Raw genomic sequence first — 18,748 nt, 5'->3', positions numbered from 1 at the left:
CTCCCCCTCTGTGGCCAATTATCGATGAAACAAGCTTCAAAAGCATGGAATGACGTGGTTGCCATGGCAACATGATTTTCCCCACCAAGGAGGCAAGGGCACTGTTGCTGCGGGTGATGTCAGCAAACCCCAGTTAGACTATTGGGGTTATACCAGAAGGAATCTGAGACAAACAGGGAAAAAGAAAGGAAAGAATACAGATTAATTCATTTCAGGTGTGTGTGTGTGTGTGTGTGTGTGTGTGCGCATGCATGCGTGTGTGTGTTTGGCACATATATGAGTCATGCTGTGTGGATTTGAATCTTCAGTCACACGTCACCATATTATGTGGACTTATATATTCTTATGAGGTTCCCTTAACATAAATCCTTAAACATTAAGGGTTGGTAGATGTGACCACATGTTTGACGTTTAGGGTAATGTTCAGCTCATAGGGTAAGGGTTATGGTTAGACCAATAGTAGCCATGGTTAAGGGTGTGTCTGAGGGACAGTACCGGGTGTAAAGCTGCTTAAATGTCCTAAAAGACTTTCATTCTTTCCTACACTCAGGCATTTGATTCTTTCTCTGACTGTGATTGTTGCCATGATCACAATCACAAACTAAAATGTACAGCAGATAGGTGCACTTGTTTTCACCATGACTTACTCACCGTTTTCCTGGTATAGTTCTGACATTGTCCTTTTTGTCTACCTCGCAGTCTCCGTTTAATCTGAAAAATTTGTCCTGATGTTCAGGTTCCCATAATTTACATTTCTTAATAACATTTCAGATGGCGCATCCTGGGAGCACCTGATAACTTTTTAATATTCTTCACCTGCTCTGTACACATCCATTAGCCTCACTTTCAGGTCCTCACTCAGCTGCTTAGCAGAACCCATTGTTGCTGAAATTGTCAACACAAGCGGTGAAGAGACAATGAATCTATCAGCTTTGAGCTCTAATCAGCTGACTCATGATGACAGGACAAGTCAATTAAGGTTAACAAGTTAATGAAGGTCTGATAATCTGTACTCTTTACTAATGCTCTAATACTAATTTCAGCATCTGATTGGATAAAATTCTGCATACAACTGTAAATATACAAATACAACTGAATATATATATATAAATATATATATACTGAAGAAAGTATACATTGATGTATCCTTTGCTGTATGTTACTTTGCAAAGTGATGCAAAATTAAACACATCTTTTTCTCAAAGTTAAAATCTCTAAAATGTCTTGTTCATTAAAGCCATTGTCACATGTTTGGAAGATGTGTGCAAAATAATGAATATATATTGTGATGTCTGCTTGATTGATTGCCAAATGACCTGCCAGGTGACATTAATGATCTAAGAATAACAATCAACCAAACAGGTTTGGAAGCACATGTGCAGCGCATAATCCTTCCATGTTTGAATAGGAGGGAACAGCAGCTACGCGCTCTTTGAAGAGGAAAAAGAGTAATGGGGGTGCACAATGTTGATAGTGGAGGGCAAAACAGAGGAAGAGGCACAGATGAATGTGAACAGGTGTTTCCAGTAGTCCTTTACCTACTGTTGAAACCAGAGTTGTAATTAGACAATACTATCTGTCTAATACACACTATGGTAATCCCCGGCATACAACCCCATGACCCTCTGCTCCTCGGTGAGATGGAGAGGGAGAATGGAGTGGGAGGAGAGTTGAATATACAGAAGGGGAGGGCATCTACAACCGTCAGCAAACAGGCATTCATGCCTTCTCCCCATTCACCCCCCTACTTTGTCAGTGTCGCTCTCTCACCTCTCTTATTCTGTACAAAAAAAAGTCAGCCAGTGCATCAGCCTTCAGCTCATCTGGCATTCGCTCTTATTCCCCCCCTGCCTCAGTTTCTCACCTCTCTCTGCTCCTCTCAGCTAAGTGATACTTCTGCTCCAGCAGCCTTTTTTTTCTTCCCTTTCTTCCCTCGCTCCTCACCCTCCTCAACTTCAGTCCACCATGGTGAACAGATAACCGCCTGGGCGTGCTGAGACCATGGGTGCCTGCCTCTGCAAAGGTCACAAAGGTCAGTGTCTGAGTCCACCTGTTTGTGTTTCGTGTCTGAGTGTGTGTGCAAGGGTTGGCTCAACCTGCGGGACCAGTTGACAGCAGAAATGAATGATCATGGAGCAAACTTTTGAGCGATAGCTGTTTGTGTTGAAACATTAGAATAAGTGCTTGACAGTTTTGTCCCGTAGTTGATTGCAGGCACGGTTTACTAATGATCCTGAGGTGCTCACAGCAGAGATGGAGAGTAAAACCATCTCAGTGGCATTTTTGGCCCGACAGGCGTGCTTACAATGTGAATCCAGCATCAGAATAATAACTGTGAAACGGGAAAATTCTTCCATGAAAACATCAATCTATAAACTTATTTTCATCTATTCCCCTGCAGCCATTCTCGAATGCATCTGCAGAGGTTGCTTTAGAAACAAGACTCGAGGACGGGAGGTTTATGATGGGGATTGTGCGGATCAGTGGAGGACAAAAGTGGCATTAGGATGCGACAGCTTCATTTCACTCTCATCCCCAACTTGTCGTGACTGTCGTTAAGATGTGACTTGAGTTGCAATATTCTCTCGAATTTGCTGCTTCAGTAAGAAATAAGTGTTTGATGCATCTCAGAAGCGGTCAGTACAAACTCCCTCAGCTGGATGCATGGCCTCTTTTAGGAAGAACAAAAGTCATTTGTGTCGCCAAAATAAAAGATACAGTGACATCAAAAATTGATTGGACTGTACAGGCTTCTGTGATATCGCCAAACAATGTTGTTATTTAGTCATTAATTGACATTCAACAACATAGTGCTGCATCATCTGTTATTTTCAGCATGAGTTTGTGATGTAGAAAGGAAATATTTTGTGATACAGAGTCTGCATTATTCAGAAAGACCCCTTTAACAAGGTGGAGGGTATTGAGTGCAGCGCTTTCAAACTGCAGGGAGAGAATGCAACTGTGAGGCGCCAGACAAACAGATAAGAGAACAGCAGGACCGCGTGTGTGTGTGTGAGAGAGAGAATGAGTGAGTCAGGGTGGGATTTAGACCTACATGAACAGTGGCTTGGTTGAGTGATCATGATGGGGTTTCTTGACCATCTTGATGGGGCCAGAGATCACATACAGCCTCGTCCACCAATATGCGACCCTATCTGTGTGTGAATATGAGTGTGTGCTGTAGACCGTGATATAAGTAAATGAATGGGTATCACTTGCCTTCTGTGGCTTTGGGGTTTCCATGGCGACAGCCAATTGTCTCGACGACACCTCCCCTGGGAAACCCCAAACGTGCATTTGTATTCTTATTTTTGTGTGTTTCTGAGTGCGTGCGTGTGTGTGTTTCTGTTTATGTGTATGTCTGCTGACCTTTCCAATGATGTTAAATCTCCATCGCAGTGGCTTGCGCTTCATTTCCTCTTTTCATTCATAAGAGCCTCATCACCATCAATTATGAAGCAAATAGGCAGACGAGCTTTGGTTAAATGACTCGAACGGGATTCAAAGCGCTGTCTCTCCCACCCTCTCATCCATAATATATGAGCCTCGCTTGACCCTTGGCCGCACATATATAAATCTAACACAGGTGTTTGTGTGTGATTCCCGACAGAGCTTCATCTTCCCCTGTCCTCGCTGCACCAAACTGAGGAAGGCCAGTCGTCTTCTGGCAAGGTATGCAGAAGCCCCCATGGTCACTCTGCGGGTTTCGGTCTTTTCAGGGTGTTTTCAGGGTCTTTGCCTCTCATGTTGACAAAGAACTATAACACCTCTTGGCTTTTAGATTTTGACTTCACCTGACAAATGACTTGATCTAACTCTCATTAAAAAAATAGAAAGGTCCTTATAGAAGGAGGTGATTTGTAAATTCCAAGAAAAAAGAAAAGAAAAAAAAAAGTGAGATATTCACTGTGCATCAGAGTAAAATTACAATTTTAACATTAGCCACAGTTCAACAACAACAAAAAAAAAAAATCATGACCGTACAAAACTGTAGAATTCTGTAAAGTGACGTGCACATTAGCATGCTACAAAATAAATCGATTTGTGTGGTTAGGCATTTTACAGTCAGTACAGGTTTTACATATCATACCATAATAGAAAATGATTTGCGCTTTATTATTTGGTCTTAAAATAGTACATACAACCTCAGACGAACAACAACACTTGAAATATTGCACAATGTCATTACTCAACTTAAAAAAAATAAAGCCAAAATGCTAAAACAGTATGTGAAAAACTACAAAATTAAGTACTTTAACCTTACTGCATCTATAGGAAATAAAAAGGGTAAATAGAAGTCAGCTATGAACTGGAATACACTTCATTTATAAATCCTTCGCAAGTGTGAGTATCTCTATAACAGCAGAAGATTAGTCAGTTTGCCGGTCTGGAGCATTCAGGTGTGTGTCAACACAATGTCAAGGAGGAAAGACATCAGGAATGATCTTAGAGAAACAATTATTCCTGCCTACCAATCTGGGAAGGTTTATAATACCATTTCCAAACTATTTGGAGTCCATCGTTCTACAGTCAAGAAGATTATTCACAAGTGGGAAACATTCTAGACAGTTGTCAATGCTCAGAGAAACTGCAAAAACCCCACAGCTACATCCCAGACAGAAAAAAACCCTGTTAATTTCATACAGAAAAATGATCGCTTCAAACCAAAGATGCCTCCAAAAAGTTATTGAATTGCAGGTTTTTGTTTAAGAAATAATGACAGTGTAATAAATCATGTATTGCTCTTCATCTGAGGTTGTATTTACCTCATTTTAAGACCTGCTAAGGAGCAGATGATTTTTTTCATGACATAAGATTAGATTTTTGTACATCTATTACACCTCTATGCATCAGTATTCATCCCCAAATTGAGAAGGACAATCTACACATTTTTATTTAGTGTTCTTTAGAAATGCTGACGCTTGTCCTACATTTGTAAGCATATACAAACTTTGTGTCCAATAAAATGCTTTCTTGAATTTTGGCAGACCTGATGTGCACTGGTCCCCAATCATGCCACTGGAACCTTCCTAAAAGAGAAGAATGGAGTTTTTGGAGAAGGGGCCAAACTCCTTAAATTTAGTTTTAAAAGGAAACATAACAGCACTCCACAAGCCTTTTCATTGGCACTTTAACATTATTTGGGGTATATTTTTTATAGTGCCTAGAGAAGAATTTTAATACTTCTATATTACTGATAAATTTAATTAAAATTTTTATTTTTATTTTGGATAGGCAGCTTCTTATACTTGTTAAACTCCATCAAACAATGCCTCTCAATAGTCTTTATCTAAATACTGTTTGAACTCTGAACATAAATGCATAACTATAAGACGATTTAGTGAAATGAAAGTTTTCTTTTAATGAGGAAATATCTTAGGTGAATGAAGTAACAAAATGAAAAAGGTGGCCACAAGAGCATCATGACTTCCTGCAGCAAGAGTGATGACGACCCAAGAGAAACCCCTGAGAGATTTTCACTTTTCAGGCTGACAGAAAAAAGTTCATTTACATTCATGAGAAAAATACCACCTGAATTAGGCATAAGGAGTGAGACTGATTAGTCTTGAGTTTCCATCCCACCTTCGTTTTGACGGGGGATGAAGGGTGCACCATCCAAATCACCATAAATGACGACCAATCAGAGGCAGAGTAGTCCGAGCTTTGCCATTGTGACTCGGCACATAGGAACATTTTCTCAAATTATCTTGAAACCATACACCAGTCTCTGACCATTTTATTTGCACTATATTGAAGACTTTGCTCCCACCTCAAGAATACTAAACCATGGGACATCTATTTGAAAAGTAGCTGCTCTTTTCATATAGATTGCACCTACTTGGGTGTAAACACAGAACAGATTTAGAATATCTTCTGTTATTTGCACCTCATTCAGACTGAGTGAGAAAAACTCCCAGATTTTTGTCTGTTTTTGTCATTATCACCATGTTAGCTGAAAGGGAATAAAGCAGAAAATGTGTGGGTAGACTCATCACACATAGGATGTGATTGTTAGCGGAGGGTACATGTGAATGTTCTTCTGCTTGTATGTGTTTGTATTTACAGTGCTGCACATTTCTGCAGAAACCTCATAACTGATGTTTGGCTTGAACTGACCAAAAGGTGGAGGAAGCACACATGGAGCCAGGCATAAACTTCACAGTGCACAATTCATTTACAGGGTTTTCATGGACTAAACTAAGCTGTTATGGCTGGGTTTGGCTGAAGATAAACTTCAGTATGAAAACCCACCCTCAGTTACCATGTAACTCATGTATGATCGCATGCCCTGGGTGGAAAAAGACAGCTAGCTCAATGACTACAGACTGTTTGAAAATACAGAAAACACATTTGAAAATGGGAGGATCTGTTGTGCAATCGATGGTACAAACAGATTTAACAAAAAGACCAGATTTTCTTTTTTCAAACTCCTTAAAAAGCAAAGATTACAAACTCCTTGAAAAGCAAAGATTAAAAACCAAAATGGATTGCTGCAATTCATTGAAACAACTGGAGTCCAGGCTGGGAGTCTTTGGATTTACCATGAACACTTAGTGTCTAGTAAGATAGAATTAGAAGCAGGAGTAAAAATCATTATTGTAGAATATTGTGACAAACTTAGTTATTTAGTATTCCCCACAAATAGCGAGTGAAACTGCAATGTTGTCAATGTCTGATAGAGAAACATTTGAAAAACTAATTTTGGTCTCTATTGCACCGTACAGCTAGGCAGCCTTACTGAGCTAGACTTTGGAAACAGATGTTAATAGACAGATCAAGACAGATTCATTTGTGCAAATGATTGTATTAGCACAGTTTGCCCGCATAAATATTTTTAACTCCTGCGCCCATCCATCTGTAAACTCCATTTGCGGGTAAACAGATCTGTATCTCCTGATTTAATCGGCTGCATAGACACCAGCACCACACACAAGATAAAAAATGCACTCAGCTTGTTTAGCAGGAGTAGCATGTGGGATCACAGATCCGATCTTTGTCAGGTGTCTTGTGTGGATCTAACGATTTCATATTCTCCATGTAAGGGCATGGGTTGGTCCCATGATCATGGTGATTTCTATAGTTGGAGCAAAGATAAATGTAATGAATGACAATTTTTTTTTCTTGTGCATCATATCTTGCAGGATGGCCAGAATCCTTCAAATGACAGCGTGGCAGAGAAAACCAGCCGCTATGACATTGCTGAGCTGGCTACATCCTCTCTGATAGGTGAGACGCACAAACACACAAACATGTTTAGTTCATTTTGGAGAGGAGGGCGGCCTCCTTGAATTGTTTTCTCTGGAAACATAACAGCAGTCATCACACTGTCTCATGGAGACTTGGAACTATTTTATTCTAGCACTTTTACTTTTAACAATGTAGTTTTTAGTGCCATATTAGTACATTTCTTAAGCAAAGCATCTAAATATATCCTCCTTTGCTGGTGGATTACATCTACACCCAGAAATTTGACATTCTTTTTTTCCCAGAAGGCAACTTTCTGAATTAGAACTAAACTGTATTAAAAATACATACTTTAAAGGCTTTTTTGATTTTATTGATGAAATAACTGTTATCAAAAGGACCATAAATGACCACCAATTAGAGGCAGAGTAGTGCGAGCTGTGTCACTGGAAATTGTCCAGTGTGTGTTGGAAGCATACACTGTGCTCTGATGTCCGACCATTTTATTTTCACTCTAATGAAGACCTTGAAGACTTTGCTCTCAGCTGAAGAATACTAAATCATGGGCAATCTATTTGAAAAGTAGCTCCTCTTTTCCTACTGATTGCAGCTACTTGGCTGTAAACACCGAACACATTTAGAATGCCTTCTGTTCGTGTTGTGTGTAATTCACAGAGTGTTTCAATATGAATCGAGCATTTCAGGCTGGGAAAATTGTGTTTGTAACCATGACGGGTTGTCTGTGTAATTTCCCTTGCTCGCTCTCTCTCTTAAATATACTCCAACACACACACATTTCCTTCTTCCATTTTCTTTTCTTCTCCACCTTTTGTCTGGTTTCCTGCTCTCCTTATGTTGGTGCCTCATCCTCATTTTTCACATCCTTTGTCTGTCTGCGTCATCTTTCGAGCTTCTCTCACTCTGCAGGTTCATTACTTCACCTAAAGTGTTATGCCTTGCTGAAGTGAAGGTTCCTTTATTAGGCTGAGAGTGTAATTATGAATAGCATGAAAACCCACATAATTAAGTTAGACAAATACAGGCATTCAGCACACAGCTGAAAGGCTGACACCTGCTCCTTGAGTGACAGATTCAATCCAATGAAATTTAAAAAACATATTTTTAACATTTACTCAGACCAAATCAGATGTCACTCATCATTTAATTTGGCGAAGCATGGTCTACAGGCTTGGTGCTGACAACAGAGCAGCTCAAATTAGATCACACAGCACTAACTCAAATATTATCACACAAATGTGATTAGATTGTATCATGCATACATTGCTGCTTTTATTCCTCTTGTAAATGTCTGTTTTATAGATGCCTCAGGCTCAAGAGATTGTATTAACAGCAGGACTCTGAATCTGAAATGTTCATTAGATTGAAAAATGGTTATTTGTGATGTAATTAAAAAAACAAACAAGGTTTTGTTATTTTTATAGCCTAATGGGGCTTTAACATGCATACATGAATGCCATTTACCAGGTTATGTTGTGTCTTTTGGGTTTTTAATCTTACTCTCTTTATGTTATATAGATTAATTTGCATGTAAATCAGTAGACTTACAAATTAACTTTTTTGACACAGATAGCAGAGCTCTCTATCTGAAATGCTGCTTTTTAAGTGCAGGTTTTTCATAAGTTTCTTATCTGGGTAACAGATTTGGGCAAATTATTTTGGCTAATACCTGTTCAATGGCCAGTTTGGCATACCTGAAAGAAAGAATGATTTGTTGCTCGCTATCATCTTTGAGTGATCAGAGCAAACCAGGCTACTTAGAAACACTACTCATTGAAACTCAAAAGAAAAGGGGGACCTTCCCTCTGCAAAATGGAGAAACAGGGACAAGGGGAGAACGCTTTTAAATGTTTTTTTTTCTTGTAGACTTAAAAATAAAATTATTAGCCTGACATTGAGCAGACCTTTGAAAAATTAAACGAGGTTATCCTTGTGAAGGTCTTCAACAAACTTTCTATAAAGTCCCTTATGTTGTTAAATTCATTTATGTGATAAAGTAAAAATATTTCATTGAGATGCTTCCTTAAATGTGTCAAAAAACAACAAATGATCCATTTTCTTTAAAAAAATGTGTAAAGTGTACCCAAATAAATATGAACATTTGCCTTTCTCAAAAGTGTACTCAACAAAAATATCAGTAGATGAAATGCTCCGCTGTGGAATAAAGAAAGGGCATCTTTGTAGAAATACTTTCATGTGACTGTTTTTGTAAAATTCCAAAAGAAACAAAGGAGGACAGGGAAAAGACATCAATCGACTGGCAAGGAGCAAATGAAAACCAGGAGGATATAAACTGAGGGAGTTAACGAGTAACACGAGGTAGGTGGCGATAATCAGCTAACTGAATCCAGGTGTGCAAGGGGAACATTGAACAAACTGAGGAAATAAAACAAGAATACAGGACATGGAACAAAGATTAAACATAAGCTAAAGCACCCAACACAGAAAACAACCCCAATCAAAAACATAAGTTTTATCCACAGACCATGACAGGCCTGTTTTTTAGCTGAATGTTCATTAACAAACTTTAGTTGCACTGTATTCAGGCTTTTTTTCTGGCGTTTCTCACATGCAGGCTCTCTAACTGTAGATATCTTTGACACCCACAGCTGTACGAGTTACCTGCAGATCTTTAGATGAAAATGTGGGTTTTGAGGATATATTTTTGCATCAAACAGTTTAATCTTTTGCTGGAGCAGCAAGAGCTGGAAAAACTGACAGCCATGTGATATTTACATGACAGTAGATCATAATCTTCACTGAAAAAAGGCTGACTGAGAATAAATTGGAAATCTTTTTAAGCTAATTGTTAAAGTATGGATTCAAGATTTCATAAATCTAGGGTATACTTTATCCATGTAATTCAATTTAGTTTTTGTTTATGCGAAGGATTCCTTTGAGACAGCCACTTTTTTAAAAGTTGTTTTCCCCCTTGTTCAAGTATAATAAAAAGACAACAATTTCCAGACATTTACTTACATTTTATGACCGTATCTTTCAGATCACTTCCAAACTTTATTCTTTTAAAATCACAAGGCTTTCAAGTTTGAATTAAAAGTAGCTGGTGTGTTGCAGTAATCTGTCTCGTCATATAGATGGCATATGACAACAACACACACATAAATTATTTAAATTCTAATTGCTTTCAGGTAATCACCAATACAGTTTTACTTGCTTATTTTGTCATAAGTTTGGTTTATCATTGCTTAAAACAAATACTCTGTTTGGCAAATCACATTCCTTTGAATTTAACCGCCCTCTAGGTCTTTTTTTTAAGAGTATTGTTGATAAATAACAAAGTCGTGCAGCCTCAGGTTTCATAACCTGCTTTGTTTGTGAGTCTGTGCTTCCCCTTGTGCCAACAGAGCAGGAAGTGATGGTCAACATAATGCAGTTTATATCTATTTTTACAAGCTGACGTAACTGTGAATGAAACTTATCCCTGCATTGAATTTGTAACCCCTTGTGTTTAACAAATGTCAAAATCAATTTCTTATAGCACTCAAGAAAGCTCAGATGATTGTGTTGACAAGCCTTAAGAATATGAGTCATGACTCATCTTATTTGTGATGGACTGGCGACCTGCCATGGCTGTACCCTGCCTCTCGCCCAATAACAGCCTAAATTGGATTAAGCGGGTATAGAAAATGGATGGATGGACTCATCTTGTCTTATGTGGTTTCTGTTTAAAGGCACCAAAGTTTAGCCTGGCACCCAGTGAGCAGAGATTGCACCACAGCCATTTGTCTGTTACGCAGTTTCTGAGGATTTTATTGGTGTGACAGTTTGGTGTGGTTGGTTTGACTCATTACACACATCTACCAAAATTAGATCTGTCTTACTGTAACATCCACACTGACTTTTTTTATTTAAAAAGTGTAATAAAATCAGCACCTGTTTGCTCAGATTACTTGTTATAATGGATCAATTGATGTTAAAAACCATGACCTTTGCAATACAAGCCTGATTATTTGATTACTTTGAGTCAAGCTGAACTTAAATAGCCTCTGTCTCTGTAGTGCTGGGAGGACATTTGAAAGCACACACTGATATGTCACTGTTCTTCCACTGTTTAGGCTACTAGGCCACAAGGCCTATTTATTTGTTCAGGTTTTTGCTTAATTGTCTTAGGGCTGCTATGATTGTCACTCAGTTGCCTTGGCCTTTTAAACTTATACTTGTATGTACTTCCTAACTGTGTGTTTCTGTTGTAACTGTAAAGCGCTTTGTGACCCTGGTCTGTGAAAGGCGCTGTACAAATAAAACTTACTTACTTACTATTTAGTCAAAATGAACAAGCAAAGGCACCATTTTCTTTGTGGCTTTATGTCATGACCATTGTGTGACTTGAGTTGGAGGAACCAGTCACAATAAATGCAAATAACAGCTGCTGACTTTTTAGCTATGAAGCACGCAATCACCAGCAATTTTATTGTTAACACTAGACAATCTAACTTTAACTTCCCCGTTGTGGCTGTTTTGGCTATGCTGAGCATTTTCTTAAAACATGGGACAAAACTTTTGTCCCATTGTTTTCATCACCTTCATTGTAATTTTATCGTAGAAGGTTTTTTTTCCCTTTCAATCCTGATTCCAAATCCTTTCCAACATCGATTTTAAACCCTCTCCAATAATTTTTTATTGGCCTCAGAAGGATAAGAGATCCTTCAGCTCCAGCCCACATTTTGAGCCTACAAAAAAACAGGACTTTAAGATTATTAAAGTCCTGTTGATGAGTGCTCCACTCACTACAGATTCAACTTCGTTCTTTAAGTACACAGAAGCTGTTAACATTTTTGTCAACCACTCTGTTATCACCGCTTTGGCAATTTCAGAGCAAGGAAGCTGAGATAGAAATAAACTTCTGTAAGACATAATGAAATAAAAAATAAGCTGAAGAAAAATTTAGGTAAAAAAGACGGAATTTGAGAAACGACGCCCACATTTGATGCAAGTTGAAATTGTATACCATCATCAAATGTTTGGACTGAAGTTGTTTATGCTGAAATGTAATGATAGTCCTACAGCAGCTCATGTAAACGACTCCCACCAGCACAGAGTACAGCAGCCTCCTGACGAGCCAGAATACTGTTTAACCGCACTGTACCTACAAATTAACCAAGAAATTATGTCTGGCCTGCTGCTGTCTACATCACCCAGGGAGCACGTTTAACACATCAGTATAGGGTGAACTATGTCAGCCGATCTTAATTTGATCATTTTCACAATGCATTATGGACATAAAAGTGCTCAGAAGTTCAAACAAGTGAAATGAATGTGCCTTTTTAGATTTTGCCTAAAAGAAACCCTTTATGGAATTAATGGAATGGAATTACCAAAACTATGATTGATGCTTGCACATGTTACAACTGATAAAACCTCAAATGTAGCAGCACAAATAGAACACAGGCCGTTTCTCAATACAAAGTATGCTAAGTATGTACTTGTGTACTTACAAATATGGACGTGTCGGAAGTAAGGATTTCTGAGTACAGAAGTACGCTCATTGTGCAATTGGATCGGAAGCGTGCTTGATTACGACGTTGACGTTGCCACAAAAAATTTAAAAAACGTAAACGATTGTTTTTTATTTTTCTGTTCATTGCTGCCTGTGTGGGATTTCAACAGCAAAGAAAAATCAAGAAAAGATTCTAGAAAAGATGGAATGCTTCATTTTAAAGCTGAAGAGAAAGCGGTGAGGCTGAGGAGGGAGAAACGGGAGCGACGAGCCAGGATGTGGAGGAGGAGCAGGCTAATGGCATACCTGTCAACTTTTGTCAACTCCTCTGCCATCTTCGCTTGACCTGCACTGCTCTCTGGGATAGCGAGCTGTCTGAAGTCTACACAAGTCACCACAGAAGCATACTCGTTAAAATGGGCGGAGCAAGTACACATCCGGGAATGTGGAGCGTACTTGTCTGGATGCATACTTTGAATTGGAACAGTACTTGGTCCTTTAGTAATGACGTTTCAGAAGTACAAGAGAACACAAGTACAGACAAGTACGCATATTGAGAAACGGCCACAGAGTTCCACCATTTAATGGATTCATGTTTGTTATAAACACCTGAACAAGGAGCCAATCAGCTCACAGGCGTCCAGTGTTGAATACAAACACGTGATGACAATATGCAACAAAAGAACATCAAGCACAGAACATAGAAAAAGGCTAAAGTCGGTTTCTTTATTTGGGTCTGGATAACCTCTTTCCTGCATATAAACAGTTTCTCAGCAATAATTTTCGCCTCAAATCTCCTTTTTGATGCCTTACAGGCCTTCAGCCATAAGCGTGTCTGGACTGCTGCTGTGCAAATTGAAGAAATATCTAGCCACAGGGTAATCCAGAGTTGTTTTTCTGATTGCATATTTATTCTCCCGTGTAAACTGTGTAAATACAAACACAAAAACAAGATAAATATTACACATGGTATTATATTTTAATGGTTTATAATACATTCTATGGGTCTTAATGGTCTAAGTCCCACTATTTTTGTGCAACTGCCAAAGCTATGTTTACAGCAATGATCAATTAAGTATTTCTGTAATCACTGGAAAGGAGATAACACTAACCCATCATGTGACAATAGGGTCACTTTTATTGAGATTACAGTTTGAATATATTCTCACTTCTATGGAATTTGCAATAGAGTGATATTCTGTGACAAATTTGTTGTGCTTTTGTCTTCTTGTAACACCAGAATGCAGCACCAGTGTTCTTGAAAACTGTTTCTTATTTCAGTCCATTTTCTCCTTTTTGCATATTGTTATCAAGTGTTCCTGTTCTACACTTGCCTCCTGAGAGTTGATAAAGTTATTGCTCTGGTGTTTGCAATCGTCCTCCATCTGCTAAATTTGGAACACCGTGTGTTGTTTGTGCTGCTCTTTGTGAGCTGTAGCCCAGTTCCTGTTTTAACATGCAAAAACAGAAGTTAAAGAGAACACAAGCTAACTATCTGAATAAATGGTATTTGATCTTTTTGCAAGGAGGCTGTATTGGACTATTTTTCTTTAAAACAAGCAAAAAAAAAAACCAACAAAAACAAACAGGATCTTTCTTGCTGTTTGCACATCAACAGCCAGGCAGAACACAACCTTCTGACGGAGTCGGCACTGTGCGAATGCAGTTTGAGACAGCAGTTGGTATCAGTGTGCGATAAAACAGCACATGCAGGAGTCAAAAAAAAAATTAAATGACTGGCATGTTTGTTTATCTTGGATTCGCAGGACCCATCACTTCCTCAGACTAAAATATTCTCCTACATCTATTGGTTGTTTTTTTTCTGTTGTCTTGTCTGGTCTCCCCTCCTGGTTCTGACATTTTTCTCCTCTCTCGTATTGATTCTTACTTTTAACATTTTTTCCTTGGTCTCTTTTTGGACCTTTACCTTTTCAACCTTTCCGTGCTTTTATAACAGCTCAAATTTCTGCTCTGCAATACTACCAAGGTATGCTGTCAATTTCACTTCCGCTCCTCGCTTTCTCAGACCTTACTGCCCTCGTCCTCTGTGATTAAATGAAACAATGGCTTCTTTGTTGTTTCGCCCGGTGCTTCGACAGGTTATGAATTAAACATTAATGTGGAGATACAGGAACACTGTGACTCTCAGATAGTGCTTGACAGTGGAGTCAATTTAGGGAGACCCCAGTGATGTGCCTTTACTTTCCCCTCAAAGATAGAAACATCAAGCTACATTTTTTAATCCTGCTGTCATAACTATAAACAATGGTTTCCTGGCTGCAGTGCTGTGAAAACACTGAGTTATTAAACAATCACCATGGATGTTAAAAAGGCATTGATTTTTGAATCAGTACCTTTTTCTTTGTCTCTTCAAAGGTAACAGCAGAAATCTCTCCTCTTTACTTAACGTCCTCATTAAATTATCCCCCTTTATCCTCTTTTTCCACTTGTACATCCCTTCTTTTCTGCCCACCTGCCCTTCATCCAGTCTGTTTAATGAAGATGTATCTCTTCTTCTCCTCCTTCCTTTGTTCAGGTCTGGTGGCCACAATAAAGGACCATATCACCAAGCCGACGGCAATGGCCCAGGGGCGGGTTGCCCACCTGATAGAGTGGAAGGGTTGGGGGGGTTGTGGTGAGGGTGGGGGAGGTGGGGCAGGTTGGAACGGAGCCTGGGGTAAAGGAGGCGGTGGCTGGGGGGGCATAGGGGCTGAGCTGCAGAAGGACGAACAGTTCTACTCCCAAATGACGGACGAGATCAAGGAAGCTCGCTTTGCTGCAGGTGAGACAGACGGATAAGTTTAATTCAAGAAAAACAAGAAAGGTGCTCAGCAGAGAGGAGGTGACGCTGTGATCCCTCTGACACTGTTTTTGTTTGATTAGCTTGGGCTTCTAAAATCAATAGCCCTAAGGGCTTCCTATGACAGTGACTCAAATCTAGAGCACTTATTGAATTTCTACAAATTTGTGACGTTGGCAGACCTTTTGAGAAGCACCAGCTTTTGAAAAAAGCAACATAAATTGTGTTTGTTCATCTTTGTTTCTCAGGCGTAGCAGAGCAGTTTGCCCTGGCTGAGGCAGCCATGAATATGTGGCCCATGAGCGACAACTTAGAGCTGCCATCCACCAGCTTACAAGGTTGGAGCTTAGAGTCTTGAATTTCCATTATATTTCACACACCCTGCAAACTCCGCTGAACACAATTGAAAAAGAAGATTAAAACAACAATACAGGCGTCTTCTGTAATAGTTTGTGTCTGGCTTTGGCTGATTATAATCTCAAAGTCATTATCTGAAGTCTTTTCTTTGTTGATAATAGTTTTTCTTTTGGCCAAAAGGGACATAACATAAAAAGAGTCAAGATAAAAGATATCAATTCTTTTTTTTTTTTTTAAACGTAGCTGCTTTTACAACTTAAACAATACTGATGGAAATAATCCAATTGACTCTGGTAATTTCCCAGTTTATATCTTATGTCTCAGAAATGTACTCAGCATTCTCACTCCTCGTTAGAGATTAATGCTAATGTGATGCTTTGCACCCTACAGCAACATGTTAACACGCTGTTATTCTGGTCAATGTATCGGATTTTCCAAATAAGAAATAGGTGGTGTTTTGAAAAAAAGTGGGACATGCATATGTTGTATTTCCACAATACTATCTCTGCCTATCATGCAGCTATAATCCGTGTAAAAAATTAAGTTTGTAAATCATAAACGCAGCAAACACTTCTGGGATATCTTTGCGTTCAATGGTTTACCTTCAATCTCACAGACAGTACTATGCAGTGCACTGTGTGAAAAACAAGCTGACTTTGACATCCTTATATGACTTCTGCAGAAAATAACTCTCCTTCACCCAATTATGACATGCAATCTCCTTGTTTTTTTTTTGCTGCAATTGTGTTAAAGATCACAGAACAGCAGTCTAATTAGGTTATGGTTTTCGGTGATAATATAACATTAAAATGCTGGGTACCACACATTTTTTAAATTTCTCTTTTTATGCACACATTTCTTAAAATGGCACAACTTATATCTTTATCGTCATGAGTTACCATACTTCACTTCAGCTGATAAAATATTTGCATTGAAATAGATTAAAATATCAGTTTTATATGATAAAAAGTCTTAAATATTAGAGTTTTTTGGTTCTATCATGTATTATGGCTCAACATCTCAGCTTTCCACTTGTAAATAATCTTACTGATTGTAGAAATAAACTAAATTGTTTGAGAATGGTATTATAACCCTTCCCAGGTTGATGGACAGGAAAAATAGTTTCTTGAAGATTATTACTGATATCTTTCCTCCTTGGCATTATGTTAACACAAAGTTATGCTCCAGACCAGCAAACTGCCAAAACGTCAGCTTTTATTGAGCTGCATGCTTGCTGATGGACAGCTAATTAGGTGCATTTGGTTAGCAGCACCTGGCTGCTCCTTACCCTTTAAATTTCTATGAAAGCAGTAAAGATGCACTTCGATAATGACTTCATGTAACATGTCATGTGTTGCTGTTCATCTGTTTATCTAATTACACAACCTGGTAAGGGCAAGATGATTTTTTATTATGTTCTGATATGTAAAAACTTTAAAGAATTGTGAGAGGGTGAACTTTCTCTTGAAGAATGTGCAGTATTTATGTAAAAAAAAAAATTACTACAACTTAGGAGGAGTCATGGTTGCACACAACAGTTGCATATTTTATTACTCTTCATTTAAAAAAAAAAAAAAAACATGGTCCCGCTGACATTAACACTATTTACTGTATTTATGACTGGATCATGTTTTCCCATTTTCATGTATATGTTGTTATTTAATTCCAAGCTGTGAGGTGAAATTCAGTGGATATCATAAAAAAAAAATCCTCAGTTTGTATTTATTCTTATACTTTGGATTCACTCTACTGTTTTATCCAAGATAACAGTTGTTATCAGTTTCAGAGCGGTGGAACCTTACTTACGGTTTGATTTAATATATTTGTGCATCTCTTGTAATGCCTTTACTTCCATCAATCTGAGAAAACCAGCTGTCATGGTTCATAATACTGATGCTGTTATTCATCCACAGCAGCGCAGAGCCACTTCTTGTCTCAGTTCCTGCTTGATGGTGGAAGTGTCGGTGTTCCACAACACCTGTACAGCATTCACCACCAGACTTATGGCAACAGCAGTGCAGTCAGCTTGGTCCATCCACCACCAGTCAACTCAATTTCCCCTACATCTCATCCTCAGCAGGATGGCGTTCATCCCCTTGAGGACAGAAACACGGTGACTTCAGAAGCTGCAGTCCGACACGTGGACAGCAGCTCGCTGTCGGAGGATGATGTTTTTTACAACTAGGCTTGGGAAAAAAACAACCAGCAATTTTGATGGCATTCTATGAAAGAAGACTCTGTGAGGGGACTTGAGTTTCAACCACCAGCAGCGAAAAATGAAGCTAAAACATAAACGCAGATATTTGGGAGACAATTTGAAGAAGAATTCTTCATAAATACTTTTCTGGAAAGGTTTAAAAAAATCCGGCTTTAAGATACAAACTCTAAAAAGAATATTTTTTCTTTGGTTTAGGCATATACTTTTGTAAATGTAAAGAGTTTAACTGTAACATTTTAGTTTTTTCTTAGTTGTACTTCGAACACTGAACTGAGCTGTGAAGAGTTGAATGTTGCAGGTGTAAATATCTTGTTATTATAAAACAAGTTTTTATTTATTTATTTATTTATTTTTTAAATTTTTGGGCTGTATAAGGTTGCCTACTTATGTTTTGAACCTCCTTTTCTCCCACGCTGATGGACTGAGGATATGGATATGGTTTAGCAATGATAACATATGGGAACTGAAAATGAGTCTCCTTTTAGATTTCTCAACTAAATCTAGGGAAAAAAAGTATATCCAGTCTTCTGTCTGAGTCTGAGCTGTGATCAGCTGCAGTTCATACCTTTTTGTCTGAGAACCACAGGTGCAGGGGAGAAAAAAAGTGATGGAAATACAGACAGGGAGAGGTGCCCTGCTTGCATGTAGTTGGTGTGCATTTCTGTATGTCATTAAGTCTGTGTGTTTGAGTGTGAGAGATGGATGCTGAATG

The 18,748-nt window shown here is 38.6% G+C and overlaps 1 protein-coding gene across 1 annotated transcript; it reads left to right on the top strand.

Annotated features, from left to right (window-relative positions):
- Positions 1-1,803: 1,803 nt before the first annotated feature.
- Positions 1,804-18,346, top strand: fam131c (family with sequence similarity 131 member C). The gene is made up of 6 exons (XM_075475596.1): positions 1,804-2,032; positions 3,611-3,672; positions 7,143-7,227; positions 15,198-15,443; positions 15,710-15,799; positions 17,732-18,346. Exons 1-6 carry the CDS (start codon positions 2,002-2,004, stop codon positions 18,001-18,003), a joined length of 786 nt encoding a protein of 261 aa, XP_075331711.1. The 5' UTR covers positions 1,804-2,001; the 3' UTR covers positions 18,004-18,346.
- Positions 18,347-18,748: the final 402 nt, after the last annotated feature.

The sequence above is a fragment of the Odontesthes bonariensis genome, chromosome 10 (genome assembly GCF_027942865.1).
Source record: "Odontesthes bonariensis isolate fOdoBon6 chromosome 10, fOdoBon6.hap1, whole genome shotgun sequence".
Lineage (NCBI taxonomy): Eukaryota > Metazoa > Chordata > Actinopteri > Atheriniformes > Atherinopsidae > Odontesthes > Odontesthes bonariensis.
The sequence above is the reverse complement of the archived record's forward strand: the minus strand, read 5'-3'. Positions and strand labels throughout refer to the sequence as shown.